We start from the raw sequence: 17,746 nt of genomic DNA, 5'->3' as shown, positions 1-17,746 counted from the left end.
GTTAGGCTGGCCAGTGGGAAGGATGCAGAGGTCTGTGTTCAGATGACAGTTGGCCTTCCTAAGGCTTGCTAAGGGAACCTCGGGAAAGGGTGTGTTTTTTTAGTTGATACTTCAGGTGTTGTACATCACTGTTCAGTTAAGTAATAGTTTAACCAAGTCCTAAAGGGCTTCGCCCCGTGGCTCAGTGGTAAAGAATGCTGGCAATGCAGGAAATATGGGTTTGATCCTTGGGTTGAGAAGATCCCCTGGAGTAGGACTCACCCCAGTAGTCTTACTGGGAAAACTCCACAGACAGAGGAGCCTGATGGGCTGCAGTCCATGGAGTTGCAGAGTTGGACACAACTGAGTGACTAAACAACAAAAGGAAAGAAAGTAATTTTTTTTGTTTGATTTACATATATTGTTAAATGATTATCACAATAAGTTCAGCTAATATCCATCATCTCATATAGATACAATATAAAGGAAGAAAAATGTTTTCTTCTTGTGGTAAAAGCTCTTAGGCTTACATTCTTAATAGCTGGTGAAAACGGTAGAGTTTAAAGGGATGTGAATTTATGGGTACCTGTTCAGTATCTGGAGAAGGAAATGGCAACCCACTCCAGTATTCATGCCTGGAAAATCCCATGGACTGAGGAGCCTGATGGGCTACAATCCATGGGGTCGCAAAGAGTTGGACATGACTGAGCGACTTCTGTGTGTGTGTTCAGTGTCTAAAGTGCTAGCATTTGAGCTATTTTAAGATGTGATGTTATCTCACACCACCATTCATAGAGTCAGTGTTACTATCCTCTGTGCTCTTGGAATTGGGCTATTTATCATCTCAGTTGAATGTTTCTCGGTACCTAATCAGCATCCTTTAAAGTTATAAACTGAACTCCTCATAGCAAAAATCTCTCTTTGTAAGTTAAGAATCAAATATAGTATCCAGTATCCCTAGGTTAGTCATTAATGATGTGAGTAATTCAGCAAATATAGTGGTGTATGTGGTAGAAATACTGCCTTAAAATTCAGTCAAGGGAACAACACACAGAGCAGAGCGTCATGAAGTGAGTGTTACATGTCATCGCCCACTCAAGGTGGTTGGAGCACAGAGGAAACAGCGACAGATCCTGAGCAGAGGGTCAGGTAGCACTGGATAGAAGTTTTTCATGAATTGGTCTCAAGCTGCTGTGGGGCCCTGTGTGCTCAGTGGGTCTGCCATGAGCCCCCTCATGCATCTCTCTGTCTTCATCAGGCAGAGGTCATATCGTCATCATCTCTGTGTCCATAGCCCCTCACCAAGTAAGGTATGTTAAAGGCAGGAAAACAGGAAAGTCCGGAGCTAAGTCTCAGGGTGTGAGAGGAGATGGCATGCTGAAGGGGCAGCGGTAGGCAGAAGAGGAGCTCTTACTTAGTCTGGAGTCGAAGCAAGAAGGGTAGAGTTTAGTTCTGTAACAGTGTCTTTTTGGGATTTTTTTAAAATATAAATTTATTTAATTGGAGGTTAATTACTTTACAATATTGTATTGGTTTTGCCATACATCACCTTGAATCTGCCACAGGTATACACATGTTCCCCATCCTGAACCCCCCTCCCACCTCCCTCCCCGTACCATCCCTCTGGGTCATCCCAGTGCACCAGCCCCAAGCATCCTGTATTTAAAAGATGTGTATAATGTTAGCCTGCCATCCTCCTTGTTACCTGTATCAGAAACTCAGGCTGTCTTCCTCTTTTTTTATTTTTCATTCAATGTTTACCAAACAATCACTACTCATGGTTGAATATGCCTTGGGCCTTCTGCTTAGGGAGTCCCACAGTCCAGTGAGAAAGGCAGGCAAATGCTATAAACATGATTAGCAATGGGTAGAGATAGCAACAAGGTGCTGTAGAACAGAGACCCGATAGGGTACTTCAGGGAATGCTACTTGGGGGTAGTGAGCCCTAGGCTTAGGGTCTTAAAGGATGAGTAGGAGTTTGACTAAATCATATATGATGCTATGTCTATTTGGAATAGAAATGATGTGGAGGGCTCTGCTCAAAATGGAATGAATGATAGACTGAAAAGGGAAAGTTGGTATTCATTTCCATATTTATTATTCATGCTTTTATATTATTTTGTATTTTAATACTCTTTATTTAGGTCAGATAGTGACCAAAAAAATAGAAGAAAAGAATGTAGTTTAGACATCTCCATCCATAGCCTACCAATCTATGGCTATAAAGTCTTGTATGGACATTAAACTTCAGTGTATGTTTTAATTCTTATATTTTTAATATATTATTTGGAGAGCAACAAAATGAACTTTAGAAGATCAGAACCTTAAAAAACAGATTTATTTTAAAGAATTAGATTGTGCACTAGATTTTTGGTTTCTCCAGAAACAGGCTCTGAAACAAAGATTGGAAGGCAAATAGTGTGTGGGGGGAGGTTCCCCAGGAAGCACAGTTAGAGATGAAACATCAAATTGCAGAGGAGAAGCCACTGAACTGTTAAGGTAACAGGTTAACCTGTAAGGAGCAGGTTACGGCTGCGGGCAGCTGGGTCTCAGTCCTGCTGAGGATGCCCAAGAGACAGTGTAAGTGCTAGCTCAAGGGAAAAAGTTGGGGCGTTTAGAGTCCCAGACTCCTTTTTTCAAATGAAGTCTTAAGTGGAGGCCAAAGCAAAAGATAAAAGCAGAGCCTAGAGAGGTGGAACATTTCTGCACTTATTTCTGCCAGCTGTCAGCCTGGGCCTTGGCTCTATTTTTGCCACCACTCCCAGCCCTACCTCCCCCCATCTTCCCGCACCCTGAGAGTTTTCCCAGGAACCTGCAGGACTTTGAGGAACATGGTTTGGAAGATCTTGGCTTTGCAGGCTAATTCGACATCAAGCAAGCCTTGGAGTCTGCCAGAAAGTACTATCATGGAGATTTATCACGTTCAACTTTTTACCTTTAGAAAAATTATCAGACATGACATTATTTTTACTTTCTGGAGGACCATGTGTGAATTACACCAGACTTGCACATAAGTTTTCATAATAAGGACAGACATTTCAGGAGTTACAGTTTGGACATCAGGATCTTGGCAAGAGAAAACAATATAGGATGGGTTTTCTTTGCAATTAAAATGAATTTGTAAATTAAAATCATTTTTTTTTGAGTTAAATCTGAGCCATTTTTATGCTACTGCTGATAATCACAAAATGTTCTGAGAAGTGTCGTGTGTGATTCTTATTTCTCTTCCTCAGGTTTCTAATATTCAGGCAAGAACAGTTGTGTTGTCCTGGACGCCCCCTGTTGGACTTTCGTGTGGACCCCACAGTGGTCTTTCCTTTCCCTACAGTTATGAGGTGGCTTTGTCAGACAAAGGACGAGATGGAAAATACAAGATAATTTACAGGTAATGTATATTTCCATGTGTTTTTCTCCAGCTGCTAAACTGTGAAATTGGCATTCTTAAGGAGAATTAAAAAAAAGAATTTAATGGCTTTGTAAATTTTCCTTTAAATAGTTCTCTTAAAGAATTAGTGATAATTACAATGTCAAGAGTTAATTTTGTTCAAGTAATTACTGATCAGAAATTACTTGTATAGAGCCATTTGGTGGTGGTCAGATGTGTCACTTGGTTACGTTAGCTTGCCAGCATAGGACTAAAGATTTTCCATTAATGTTGGCAGGGCAAAGAGTGAGTATGCCATTTATCATGCCCTCCTATGGTCACCTTTTAGGCCCAGACCTTTTGCTAGTCTACAGTGTAGTTTTGTATTCACCCTACTTCTTATCCTCTACGATAGTTTTCCAGTGTGTAGTGAACCATTTTATTTGGAGGCTATCTTAAATAGTCAGAAGTTTATTAGCACACAGAATAAGGGATTATCCTCTTCCACTTTATGAACTCACGGATATTAACCATTCACACGATTTATAGTTGTGTTCTAAATGAGATAAAATATTTTTTAGGGTCAAGTGTTTTTTCTTTTGTGATTGCTGGGTACTGCTCAGATTTGCAGAGCAGGAAATGGAGGCAGTCTGTTTGACCTCTCTATGACTGGCCCCAGGAAGTACTGCGCGGGCCCAGGGTCGTGAGGTCACAAAAGTCCACTTCTTCCTCTACCAGCCAGACTGCTTTTCTCTCCTGTTTCCCTGCTACAGACCTTGCATTCCCACCTCCCCCCACTGACCCCCCCCTACCCCAGCCCCGTTCCTTATTATTAAGTTGCTCTGGGGATTTGGCTCCTGGACAAAGAAAAGGGGGGAAGAGAGGGAAGGCAGCTCTTCAGTCACCCTGTCCTCCTGTGACTGCCCATAGAGCTCTGTCATCTCTTCCTGGACTCCTGCAAGAGTCTTCTCAGGCCCCTCCAGCATCCGCTCTGGCAAGCTGTCTTCCCATCCAGCCTCCACCCTGCAGAAACAGAAATCAGGCCGTGTTACTGCCCTGTGAAAGAACTCTGTGGTGCTTTTTCACTGTCCTCAGAATGTAGTCCTATCCCCTTAACTCTATTGGGTACTGTTTTGAAAACTCAGAATTGGTAGTGACCTTAACAAAATAAAGAGCGCCATTTCCCCCAGCCTGCCAGGAAACAGATTCTATCAATGCATGATGGTTCTTGGTGGCAGGACCTACAGTCCCAGGTGCCCATAAGTGAGAAAGTAGGAAGCTTGGGAATGAAGTGAATGGGAACATTCTGTCTTCCTTGAGAAAGCAGCAGCTGCAACTCACCTGAAATAGGTTATTGCATAAGGCTTTATAGGTCTGGATTTGTGAACTCCTTGGATTTTTTTTTTTAAAGGAAATGCTGGAAATCTAAGTTGTTTTGTAAACGCTCCTAATTTTACACTATTAATTATTGAGCAAATTTTAAAAACTTTAAAGATAAAGTCAAGTCAAACAACAGAACTGTAGGCAAGGTGTAGACACTGGCCTTCAGTTTGCAACTTTTAAAAAGCATTTTTATTTGAATAATTTTCAAATTTACAAAATGTTGCAAAAATAAAGAGATTGAGGAATATGTGCATATCTTTTACTCAGATTCACCTGTTATTAGCTTTTTACTCTATTTGCTTTACCATTTGATTTTCTCTCCTGCCTTTCTCTCTAAATCTGTTTTTTCCTATTAGTTTTAAATATCGTGGTCCTTTACTGCCAAATATTGCAGTGTGTCTCCTAAAATATTTTCTTGAATAGCTATAATGCAGTTACCAACTTCATGCCTTTACATCAATACCGTATTTTTATCCAGTCCATCATCTACATTCTCATTTTGTTGGTTGGTACAAGATGCATTCTAGGGTCAAATACAGCGGTTAGTTGTCATGTCTCAGTAACCTTCTTTAATTTGGAACACTTCTACCGTATTTCATTGTCTTCTATTATCCTGAATTTTTTTTTTTAATCTTCTGCTTTAATAAAGAAAACTGACACATATACATGCTTTTTCAAAAACAAAAATGTTAAACCTAGCAGGGCAAGAGGTTTAAAATATGTTTAAAATTATGGTTAAATTTCAAACATACAGAAAAGTAGAAAAAGTAATACAGTGAACTCCAGGTAATCATTACTCAGATTTAACAAATTTTCAAGATTTTGCCACGTTTGACTCATGTCCCCTTTATCTTTATTATTGTTATTATGATTGAAGGATTTGGTAGCAGCTCACAGATAACAAGTCAAATTTATTCCTGCATAGTTCAATATAGATAAACATAGACATTTTTTACATAACTGCAGTGATTTTCTGGTGGCTCAGACGATAAAGAATCTGCCTGCAAAGCAGGAGACCCGGGTTCAGTCCTTGGGTTAGGAAGATCTCCTGGAGAAGGAAATGGCTACCTACTCCAGTATTCTTTCCTGGAGAATTCCACGGGCAGAAGAGCCTGGTGGGCTACACCCCATAGGGTCGCAAAGAATCAACCCTGACTAACACACAATCTCATTAACATCTAGAAAAGCTAACAATAAAATAATGCTTGGCATCATTTAATACCTAGACCATGTTCAGATTTCCCCAACTGTCTCAAAAATACGTTTTAATATTGATTTCTTCCCCTTGGAATCCAAATGGAGTTTACTTACTGCTTGGGATTATTAGGTCTCATCAGATAAGATCGTCGCTCAGTCGTGTCTGACTCTTTGCGACCCCATGAATCGCAGCACGCCAGGCCTCCCTGTCCATCACCAACTCCTGGAGTTCACTGAGATTCACGTCCATCGAGTCAGTTATGCCATCCAGCCATCTCATCCTCTGTCATCCCCTTCTCTTCCTGACCCCAATCCCTCCCAGCATCAGAGTCTTTTCCAATGAGTCAACTCTTCACATGAGGTGGCCAAAGCATTGGAGTTTCAGCTTTAGCATCATTCCTTCCAAAGAAATCCCAGGGCTGATCTCCTTCAGAATGGACTGGTTGGATCTCCTTGCAGTCCAAGGGACTCTCAAGAGTCTTCTCCAACACCACAGTTCAAAAGCATCAATTCTTTGGCGCTCAGCCTTCTTCACAGTCCAACTCTCACATCCATACATGACTACAGGAAAAACCATAGCCTTGACTAGACGAACCTTTGTTGGCAAAGTAATGTCTCTGCTTTTGAATATGCTATCTAGGTTGGTCATAACTTTCCTTCCAAGGAGTAAGTGTCTTTTAATTTCATGGCTGCAGCCACCATCTGTAGTGATTTTGGAGCCCAGAAAAATAAAGTCTGACACTGTTTCCACTGTTTCCCCATCTATTTCCCATGAAGTGGTGGGACTGGATGCCATGATCTTCGTTTTCTCATAAATCCATTTTAATCTAGAATAGTGTCCTCATCCTTTTTCTTTTCTGTAATACATTTTATATTTTAAAATGTATTTTTATAAATAAATATATTTAATTTTAAAATGTAACTTTAAAATTTTTTAATTAATGTATAGTTGATCTACAGTATTGGTTTCAGGTGTATCTCTCATCCTTTTTTAAAATTCTTGACCAGCTGCAAAGAGTGGATCACTTTTTTTTTGGCCACTCTGAATTTAGTTTAATCTTCCTTTCCTGTATTTCTTATTAATTGATTGTTAGCTCTGGAGCTTGATCAGATGCAGCCTTTTAACATTTGTGGGAGGTTTTCATCAGGGTGGCTCTATGTCCTTCCTATTCCAGCACACTGGGAAGCACTGGAGCTTGCTGGCCTCAATGTGATTAAATCATGTTTAGGAACAACCCATTAATTTTTTTTAACTCACTTATTTACTACTTTGAAATATAGTTTGCATACAGTATTACATTAGTTTCAGGTATACTACATAGTGATTAGAAATTTTTATAGCTGATACTCCATTTTAACTTATTATGAAGTACTCGCTATGTTTCCTGTGCTATACGAGATATCCTTGTAGCTTATTTACTTTATACAAAGGAGTCTGTACTTCTTATTACCTTGCCCCTGTCTTGCCCTTCCCCACTTTGCTCTCCCCACTGGTAACCCCTAGTTTGTTCTCTATATCTGTGAGCCTGTTTCTGTTTCCTTATATTCATTTGTTTGATTTTTTTAGATTCCACATATAAGTAATAACATACAGTATTTTTGTCTGACTTACTTTACCAAGCATAATACCCTCCAGGTCCATCCAATGTTGTTACAAATGGCAGAATTTCATTCTTATTTGTGGTTGAGCAGACACTGACATTTTTGAAGAACACAGTTATGCCCCTACACACCCCTCTTACCTTTAAAAAAAAATTTAATGGGAACATTCCATATTTTATGTTAGTTGTTTCCTCATGATTAAGTCAAGGTTCATTTGCAGTTTCTGATCAAATAAGTGGTTTTATTTTGTGTAAGAGAACTATTTATTGGAATGTATCTATAAGAGAGCTGTTTATTAATATTGATATGTGAGGGAAACAGATTAGATTTCTTAAAGAAAGCTGAGAAGTTGAGATGGTTGGGGTTGTTCTCTCCAGGCTGAGTCTGAGAGTCCCCTTCAGTTGACAGTTGGTACTGTTATGTACACATTTATCTGTGTATCTGTCTATTCAGTTTGCTTGCTTCTTTACTTTTATGTAATTACTTTGAAGAAGTGATAAGATATTTTGGAATTTTTATTTGTAAGTTAACCTTACCATTTTCCAGATCCTGAATGACATGATTTAAAGGAATCTAATTTGCTAGTCCAGAAAAAAGGATAATGCCAAATAGGAAAGTTTATTTCTGATTTATGGTGGAAGTAGACATAATAATTCTTGAATTGTTGTTTGTACATGACTATGAGACCCAAATCCAAAACCTATTTTATTTTTGAAACTGGTATTGTTGACTAATACGTGATTTTTCTTTGCAGTGGAGAAGAATTAGAATGTAACCTGAAAGATCTTAGGCCAGCAACCGATTATCATGTGAGGTGAGTATTGGGGACCTCGGATTGCTAAAATAAATGGTTTGCTCCTTTTTAAAAGTATTTGGTTAACAGCACTTGCCTAGCTAAAAGTTTCAGCACCTTTGCTCATTGGCCATTCCTCAGTGCCCTACACTTTCTGGCATCAAGATTGGTAGTCCACAGAAGTGCTTCTGGTCATAGAAAAGTAGATGATACCCTGAACAAAATTTTAAAATTATTTTTATAAAGTAACTTTTATTTCACATATTCTTCTAAGATCTATTGGAACATGTGGCTTAATGTATGATATTTTCTATCAGTTATTTCATTATAGACCTTCCATGCAAACCATATGTTCAGCACGAATGACTAAATAAAGTCCTTCCCATGTTTCAAGTTTGGACCATAAAAGGCAATAGGTTTTGAATTTGAAGTCTAGTAATGCAAAGATGAAAATTATCTCTAACAAGAGCTAATGCAGTTTGCCAAAGCAACTCACATAGTTTGGTTTGTAGTCTGAAATCTCTTCTGTGATTTTTTTTCAATCTCTTCCATGACTGCTCTGGAAGGCAGGGCCTGCTAATTTTAGGAAGAAACCCAGCCAACCACCAACCTGCAAAGAGAAAAGTATCAGAGCTCATCTGATTATCCAAAGATATATCAATTTGTGAACAGGCAGATTTCTTAATCTGAATGTGATCCATAATATCTTTTAAGTTTTCATTAAAACTTTCATTTTGTATAATTTTTAATTTATCCAGAAATTCTTATTTTATCTAATCGGGTGAACAACAGCAAATTCTCTCTCCTTTCTTCAGTTGTGCATGTGTATATCAAGATGATGTAATAAAATGGCAAGCATCCTTTGTTACACTTTACAATGGTTAGTTCACACAACATGTTCTGTGGTGGTGGTGTAGAGGCGGCATAGCCTAATAGGAAGAGCATTATGTTAATTATCAGTAGGCTTGAATTCTAGTCTTGTTCTACCGTGAATTGACTGTTTCAACTTTGGTCAATCACAGAGAATCCATGCCAAAATTTTCTCGGTAACAAAAGTAGGGCAAGTTGGGGTGTGTTCAGGTAGTAATATCTTATTAGCTGCAGAAGTGTTTAAAGCTGTGTTTAAAGCAATACATGAAAGTATTTTCATTCAGTCATAAATGGTTTTTACATTCAGTCATAAAGTGTAATCTGCTTAGCTACCGCACTGTTCAGATGAACTCTATGGCAACCATCTTTTCCCTTTTGAGTCAGTTAACTTTAGCCCAAACATATTGAACTTTTCACACCATCTACAAACAAAAAGATTTGTGTAACTTGTGAAGCAGAGATGATAATAGTTTAACCATTCTTTCAAATGGTGGATTTAACAACAAAAACAACAGAAAATGCAGCACCATATAGGGAGTCATGTAAATGTTTTCCATGAGACATTGTTAACATGTGTTTCTTTTTTTCTCTGTCTTTTAATGTTCACTGCCATTGTTTTACTGAAGGTTTACTTTATTAATTTTCTGCTCATCCATGAGCTGATGACATCTTTTTTGAAAAGATTTAAATGTCACAGTCTGCTCTTTATTTACTATCCTGTCTCTTGTTTCCCTTAGTTTCTTTTAAACCCCTCTTACAAAGGGTTAACTTTAGAGTTTACTTGCACATGAATTCTTCTTACATGACTTTTGAACACCTTCAACTTCTGGGCAGATAAAAGGAGTAATTAATGGAATCCCCCAAAGAAATAGAAGCATGAGGTGGTTACCTCCCAGGCCTTGGACCCAGACTTCCTCCTGACACATCAAGGATCCCACCTTAGTGACATATTTGACACATATGTGACACCACACATATACAGCCTAAGGCACCACCAACTATTATTTGGCCTAGCACTGTATTGGCCAGAGAGATGGAAAATTCTCCCTCTCTTTGGTCATAATCTCTTCTAGAATTTTAAAAAATTCTTGACTAAGAAAAGTATATACAGTCCAAATTGTAGTCACTTTGATCTGGCTGTGTGGACCATTCCTTCTCTTTCCTTATACTGTACAGCCTTTCATTTTTCAAACTAGAGAAGACTCTCAACCCCTGCTTAGAGTCAGTTTCCTCTGCCCTGGATTGTGTTCAGAGGCAGCTTGATGACACTGTAGACAGAGCTTCGAATATGGAGTTAATGGCTCAGTCACTTACTGTAGGTGTGTGGTTAGGCAAGCCATGTAAACTTCAATGACCATGTTTTCTCATTCATAAAATGAGGATAATGATATCAGCCTCAGAAAGATGGCGTGAGAGCAAATGATATATATGTGCAAATCTATTATAAACCTGTAACATGTGCAGATGTTGTTTTTGTTTTATTGTTCCTAAGTTGTTCTAAAAATAAAAAGGACCTTCGTGATTCAGGTTCTTTGAACCTATGTATAGTTTGACCATACCACTCACTATTTTATTGAGATAAAGATGTATCATAATTGTTGCTGAAAAAAGGAACAAAATCTCTTTTTATGATGTAATAGTAACATTCTCAGAATCTTGGTTCCAAAACTGTAAGTTTTTATCAACATGGTGGCCTCAAATATAATTTTAAATTTAATAGTCACCTGTAAGGCCTCAAAGGCTGTGTGGAAACATTTCCTCACTTTTCCACAACAGAAACTCCAAAAGAATTCCATTACTATATAGCTGCAAAATGAGCCATTATATTTGTTGCCATTTTTATTTATTTGTACATTACCAATTTAGAGAGTGTTGCCTTGGAGGAAGTGTGGCGTGCTGATGATGAAAACAAGGATGCTTCTTTTAGCAGCACTGAGCCAACTGTATTCCTCTTCCAGTTCTTAATAGTAAACATTTTGACAAGGGCCAACAGAAATCTCTGTCCAGATAACTCTTCCGTAGAGTGACGAGTTTCTTTCTCAGGTACCGACGTCTCACCTGGGGCTCCTTTTTTTGTTGCTTCTGATTTTGCTACTCTGATCCCATCCCCTTCACGTTGCTTGTTATCTCTGTGAGTTCTTTTCCAACTTTTTCCTCCCTCCTGTTAGTGAATATTGTCTGAGTTCATCAGCCAGATACACAACCATTTTTTAAAGTGGCTGTCATGGCTCAGTGGAGCAATGGATAGCACATTGAACTTCCAGAGTAGCAGTCTCTCGGTCGTGGAGCTCTGTCATTGAGCTGTGTGGGGCTTGGCATCAGTCTCCAGGCAAGAGTCGCTCTTGACTTCTACTTGCCGTCACCTCACTGTTATTGGGAATAATTTATTAAGAGACCAGTGGCATCTTTGAGACTGTGCTATAGATCATGTGTCTGTGGCTGTTTAGACTGGCACTTGCCATGCCCTCCACGCCAAATTCCACGTTGAAAATTGTATCCTGAGACATTCCAGGCTTTAAAGGTCTTTTTCCCTCAGTTTTTGCTTTGTATTTTTGTGTCATTACTCCACATATTCAACCACTTTTTTTTTCTCCTAGTGATTGAGGAAAGTAATTCCTCAATAATTCCTCTATTATGTTGATTTAAAAAATCTAGGTGCTGAGTCCTGAGTTATTTTTATTAAAGTCATCACTTTAAGTCCTGAGTTATTTTTATTAAAGTCATCACTTTAATTACCCAGTTCTTACACAAATTGCTTATTTTGGTTTAAAAGAAGTCAATTTGTTATTGTCAAAGTGTATTTATTCAGTGCTTCCATATAAGGCATTGTGTTATGTATTGTATAACACCACCAGTGCAAAATTTCCCATGTGTGTGTATGTGTATATGTGTGTGTGTATGTTGAGGAATAAAAAGGAATAAGAAAAATCTAGTACATATATACACATAAATAAGCCACATTCTATTTTATAATACTTATGCATAAGTTTGTAACTTTTATAATCAAAAACATTTATATATTCATTTATTTACACATATACAAAGAAAAGTATATCCCTTTTTTAATTGGTAGTTTTATAATTAGTACTGACATTGAAGCCATCATTTTACTGTGGAAGTCAAGAATTTATATTTTTATAAATGATAGGATAATCAAAAATGTGAGTGATGGAATTGATAGCAATTTCATGACAAAATGTGAAGCTGTTTTCCAGTCACTGGCATAAACAATTTGGCAAAGAAGTTGCCCAGAGATGATATCATGTAATAACATTTCCCAGAAAAATTATGTGATGAAACGTTTCCAAAAATATGGGCTTGACTAGCTCAGAGTAGGGTTATGAAATAGGTGTTATTGACTAGAAATTGTGGCTCCTAGTATGTTACAGATGTGCCGGAGGAAGTTGGAGGCAAATTTCTGAAATTCTTGGAGCACCTGTTTCATAAGCACTTAGTATTTAAACTGAAGCAAATGTAAAAACCCAGCACAAGATTAATTAGAAAAGTGTCCTCCTTTCTGCTAGTATAAATGCTTAAAGAACTGAATTGTTTGCTGATATATTTAACCTAGGACTTTGGTCCAACTCCACAGATCCTCCTATCACATGGTCGTTAGTAGACAAAACACACCGTCATGTGAGAAACATTACTGCAGCATTCTTGAAAATGTAATGCCATTTCCCGAGACTTTTCTGTGAAAGTTGCTGGTAAAAATGGAGCTGGTAATTATTGCAATTAGTTGCTATCTATTCATTAAACCATTTGAATTGATAGATGTAATCATAAGACACTTAGATAATCATGTCAAGTTTTAGATCCTGTGTGCATCGCATTTATAAAATGCCACATAAAATGGATCTTGTTTCCTTTGCAGACAGATTTTTATCAGTGCAGAGCACTGACTCCTCATTTAGACAAACTGTGATATTCTCTGAGTGTAAAGACAAGGGGAATAACTCCTGGCGGCCCACACAACTGTGCCTCCTTACCTACCTCAGATTTTTATCAGGTCCCTTCATTCTGCTGTCATCCTCCCAGTCTGGCTGTCAGTGCCTCCTTTATTCGTGTTTCGCTAGCCTGAGTATGGATTTGGGACTCCAAGAATCTCATTACAAACAGAGAATGAACTTAGGACTGAGTCCAGGTCTTCCCATGTAACTACCTGTGGTCTGCCGGTTCTCGGCAGGCCCGTCCCCGCCCTCCTTTCCCCTGCCCTGTTACCCACGTGGAGTTCTGGTGCTGAATGTGCTTGTGGATGTTTAGGACTTGGTCTCCCCGAGTACAGTCTGAACTCATAAGCAAGTGCCTACTGACCACAGCATGAGATGTCTTCTGGTAATGAAAGTGGGTAAAGAGGATTGGGTAAAAGGCAGCTAAAAAGCCATCTCAGTGCCAGGTAGACAGTAGGGAGTGATAGGGACCTGAACTGGACAGCGCCTGCCCCATCTATAGAGGAGCTGCTCTCAATTTCATTTATTTTTTATCATTTTGGACTTTGGTCCAGTGGTTAAGAACCTGCCTGCCATTGCAGGAGACATGGGTTTGATCCTTGGTCTGGGAAGGTCCCACACGCTGCAGGGCAACTAAGCCCTTGCGCCACAGCTACTGGGCCTGTGTTCTAGAGCCCTTGGAGTCTACGTACCACAGCCAGTGAAACCCAGGCACTAGAGTCTGTGTTCAGCAACAGAAGAAGCCACCCCAATGAGAAGCTGGTGTACCACAACTGGAGAGAAGCTCCCACTGGCTGAAGCTAGAGAAAGCCCATGCACAGCAACCCAGACCCACCGCAGCCATAAATAAATAAATCAAAATAATTCAGTGTCTGTCATTCAGCTCTGCAGCTCAGTGTTGTTAGAACTTACACTTTTCAAGAGAAGCCAGAGATTCACTTTTTAAAATGAGATCTCCATTTTTTCCAACATTGGCTTAATTTTTGACTTTTTATTTCTGAAGATTTCAGTAGTCAAAGTGGACTAATGAACTCTCATAAGCCCACCACCCAACTTTTTATTTCCTTGGTGCCTTCACCAGCCCGCTCCCCCAACGGTTATTTTGAAGTAAAGTCCAGACATACTCTTTCACCTGTGAACCACATTACCATCATCACACACCCTACGCCCATCCAACAAACAAAAATTGTAAATTCCTTCCAACAAACAAAAATTGTAAATTCCTTAATGTCTTTAAAGTCCAGAGACTGTACCCATTTCCTCAACTGTCCTAAAAATGAAGGTTTTGTTTCTTCAATTTGTTGTAATTGGAATTCAGACATGGTCTGCATATTATGTTTGGCTGATAGCTCTTAAATTTTTCTTAAGCTATAGGTTTTCCCTCCATCCTTTTTTCTCTTCTTGCAATTATTTGTTGAAATAATAAATAAAATTCTGTCTGTAGAATTTTCCACATTGTGAATTAGGCTGATTGCATCCCTATAGTGTTGCTTAATGGTGTTCTTTCCACATTTCCTATAAAGCAGTGAAGAGGCTTAAACAGATACAGGGTCCGTTTTTCTGGCAGGGTTTTGTAGATAGTGGCATGATCTCTCCTTAGGAGTGCATGATGTCTGCTCATCTCTTTTCTGGTGGTCGTTGCCAATGTCCTTTAATTCATAGGTGGAGGTAATATTTTAACACTATCTGTCTTCCTTCCCCCGACACATATTTTGGGCCAAATAAAACCCATGAGTGATCAGCGGGAGAATTCAACTGATCTATTAAAGTTCAAGCTGGAACCCTGCCCATGTCTGGAACATTCTGTGATTCATTTTAAGCAACTTACTCCCAACAAGCCTGTCCTGATGCACGGAAATGATCCTGCCAAATCTGCCATTCCATTTTCTATTATCATTTGCCTATTTACAGAGAATGCAAAAAGGAGCATTTCTTTCATCAGGTTGGGTGAACCTAACGATAAAGCATCTTTTGTTTGGATCACGTGTCATGGTATGCTCCCCTAAGGCAAACAAGTCAAATAGCCAGTAAATATGTGTTTTACCTTTTAGAATGGAAGGGAGGCATGTCTGTTAGTACTTTTGACTTGTATGGCCTTTGTAAAATTTTTGTGGTGGACTTTGAGGAGAAAGGATTTTAAAAATCATATACCTAGGTAGCTCCTATTTTCCATAATGTTATCTTTAGCTGTTGTTTATTCATTGAGGAGAGTGAGGGGAAGTGGATTGTGGGTGTTTAGAAAAACATAATTGCAGGATGAGTCAGGACATTGGGGAATACAGGATAGCAGTTAGATCTCCATGACTGAGTACAGTTGATCCAACTTTCCAGCTGTGTAGCTTTGGGAAGTTTACTTCACTTCTCCAGTCTGAGTTTTCTTCTGTCTTTAATGGCACCTCACAAAGAATTGTTAAGAACTAAGGGCTTGATGTATTTACCAATTCTGAATAGCTTAATTCATGCATCTTTTTTGGCAGCACAGGTTTCTTTGTTGTCTTTTTGAAAGAGTATGTTTTCAAGCTTTTTTTTTTTTAATCCCCAATATTTTTTTAAAAAAAGGTTAAGTAGAAAGGAAGATGATAAAAATCAGCATAATCCTATTTTATGCTATTTGCAAGGAGTGTCGTTTTATAATAGTGTGTTACATGCCTTTTCTTCACAGCTTCTCTGAGAAATCAGGTCCATATGTCGAGTGTTGAGCCAGGCATTTTAATGTTCAGAGTGCACATTTTTAATCTTGACTCCAGGTGTAAGAGTTAGATGTTCACATGGATAAAGTGTACCTGAACAATGTTGTTATTGAATTAAAGAAAGATGCACCTGGCAGAAGCAAGCCTGTTTCTGTGTGAAATGTCCATATTTCTATTGAAATATCTGCAAGATGATAAACAGTTCAAAGATGGTATCTACCTTATTGTTTGTATTTCCACCTCTCTCTCTCAGGTTGTGGACTCTCCCCACCATTTCTTGTTTCCTTCCACCCAACCCTTAACTGCGCCTCTAGCCTTATTCCAGAGAAAGTCAACCAGAGAGGGCCTTGATGGATTTTAGAATATATATTTGGAGACCATTTCGGGGAATAAGGATATGTCCTTATTTAGCATATTCTTTTCGGGTCTGTAGACTCTGCCTGTCTTAAAGGAGGCTGGGTGGTTCTGACAACTAGAGGGAGGAGAGAATGCACTGAGGCACGTGGCCTGCTGGAATTATTTTCCCCTGAAAATGGTGACCATGTCAGGTCAGAACAAGACTAGCAAATAAGAATAAGGGTCACAGTGTGTATTCCATAAATTCTGTTCCTATAGGGAAACCCTGGGGCAAAGCTGAGATTAACACCCCAGTCTTGTGTGATAGGCCTCTGCCACTGACTGTGTGTGTGTTTCCGTTTCCAGGGTATACGCTATGTACAATTCCGTAAAGGGTTCCTGCTCTGAGCCGGTTAGCTTCACCACCCACAGCTGTGCGCCTGAGTGTCCCTTCCCACCTAAGCTGGCACACAGGAGCAAAAGTTCACTAACCTTGCAGTGGAAGGTGGGTAATGCAGCGTGTCGAGAACATTCTGAAGTCTGTGGCTGTTTGAAACATTTATTTAGCAATATTCCACTTTGGTGTTGGCATTTTCTGCATTTTGACTGTGAAACAAATTATTGTAATATCAAAAGTTACCATCTCTGTAAAAATTGGGCAAAAGAATGAGAGAGAGAACTGTGAAATCAAGTTTTAGCTTTCTTTGCAGGGGTGTCTCTTAGGGTCATGAGCAATTCTTTACAAGTGGTAAAAATACTTAAGATACCTAAATGTCATCACTTTCTAATAGTTTAATTCAACAGACATTTGAAGACTTGAATAAAAATTTTGTGAAGAAAGATTTAGAGCTAAAGTAGATTTATGGTCTATTGGCTTCTTTCAGTGGTGACTCTGAAATGTCTAATACTTAAATCTGCCTAGAATGTTTAGTGTTCTAAACTACATTAAGGTTTCATTAAATTTTTGCCAGTTAGACCTTATATCAGTTAGGATTACTAATTATTTTTTAACATCCGAATTATGTAGTAGTTTTCATGAAATACAACTTTTGGGCTACCAATAACTCTTGAGAAAGAGAGCCCCTTAAAGTGTATTATTAACTTACCAGTCACAGTTGTGTATTTGTAAGAAAACAGACTGGTATCAATCTCTATAGCGATTATTTCTATGTACTTACTTATACTTTAAAATATAGTTCAAAATGTAAAATTAATAGAAGTCGAGATAATAAAGACTTATAGTACTGGGAAAGAACACAAATGTGCAAATAGGATGACTAGGGAGATGCGTTATTGGTGAAGAAATACATTGTCCTTTTGTTCTTAGACCAGAGGATCCAGTTTATCCTGGGAGCTGTTAAAAACAGTTGAGCGTAGTCGTTAGCAACAGAGCATGGACTTCCATAGACCCCTCTGGTAGCCAGTGGTCAACACTGAGCATGTTATTTGGACAAAGGCAAAGTTGTAGAATCTGAACTATTTTATTTTCCTTCCTGGCTTCCAGGGATAGTCCAGGTCAGTGATTCCCCACCTTTCCAGTTTTAACACCCAACTGATCATCACTGTTTAAGTTCTTGAAGCA

The 17,746-nt window shown here is 38.7% G+C and overlaps 1 protein-coding gene across 8 annotated transcripts in view; it reads left to right on the top strand.

Moving 5' to 3' along the window:
- FNDC3B (fibronectin type III domain containing 3B) overlaps positions 1–17,746 on the top strand; it is a 356,072-nt gene that overhangs the window by 255,050 nt on the left and 83,276 nt on the right. For all 8 annotated transcript variants that reach the window (XM_061415723.1, XM_061415747.1, XM_061415714.1 and 5 more), the window contains 3 exons: positions 3,213–3,364; positions 8,280–8,339; positions 16,531–16,669. In XM_061415723.1, coding sequence (XP_061271707.1) covers positions 3,213–3,364; positions 8,280–8,339; positions 16,531–16,669 — 351 coding nt within the window. The remainder of the gene's footprint in view (positions 1–3,212; positions 3,365–8,279; positions 8,340–16,530; positions 16,670–17,746) is intronic.

The sequence above is a fragment of the Bos javanicus genome, chromosome 1 (assembly GCF_032452875.1).
Source record: "Bos javanicus breed banteng chromosome 1, ARS-OSU_banteng_1.0, whole genome shotgun sequence".
NCBI classification, from domain to species: domain Eukaryota; kingdom Metazoa; phylum Chordata; class Mammalia; order Artiodactyla; family Bovidae; genus Bos; species Bos javanicus.
This window is presented reverse-complemented; position numbering and strand designations above follow the sequence as displayed.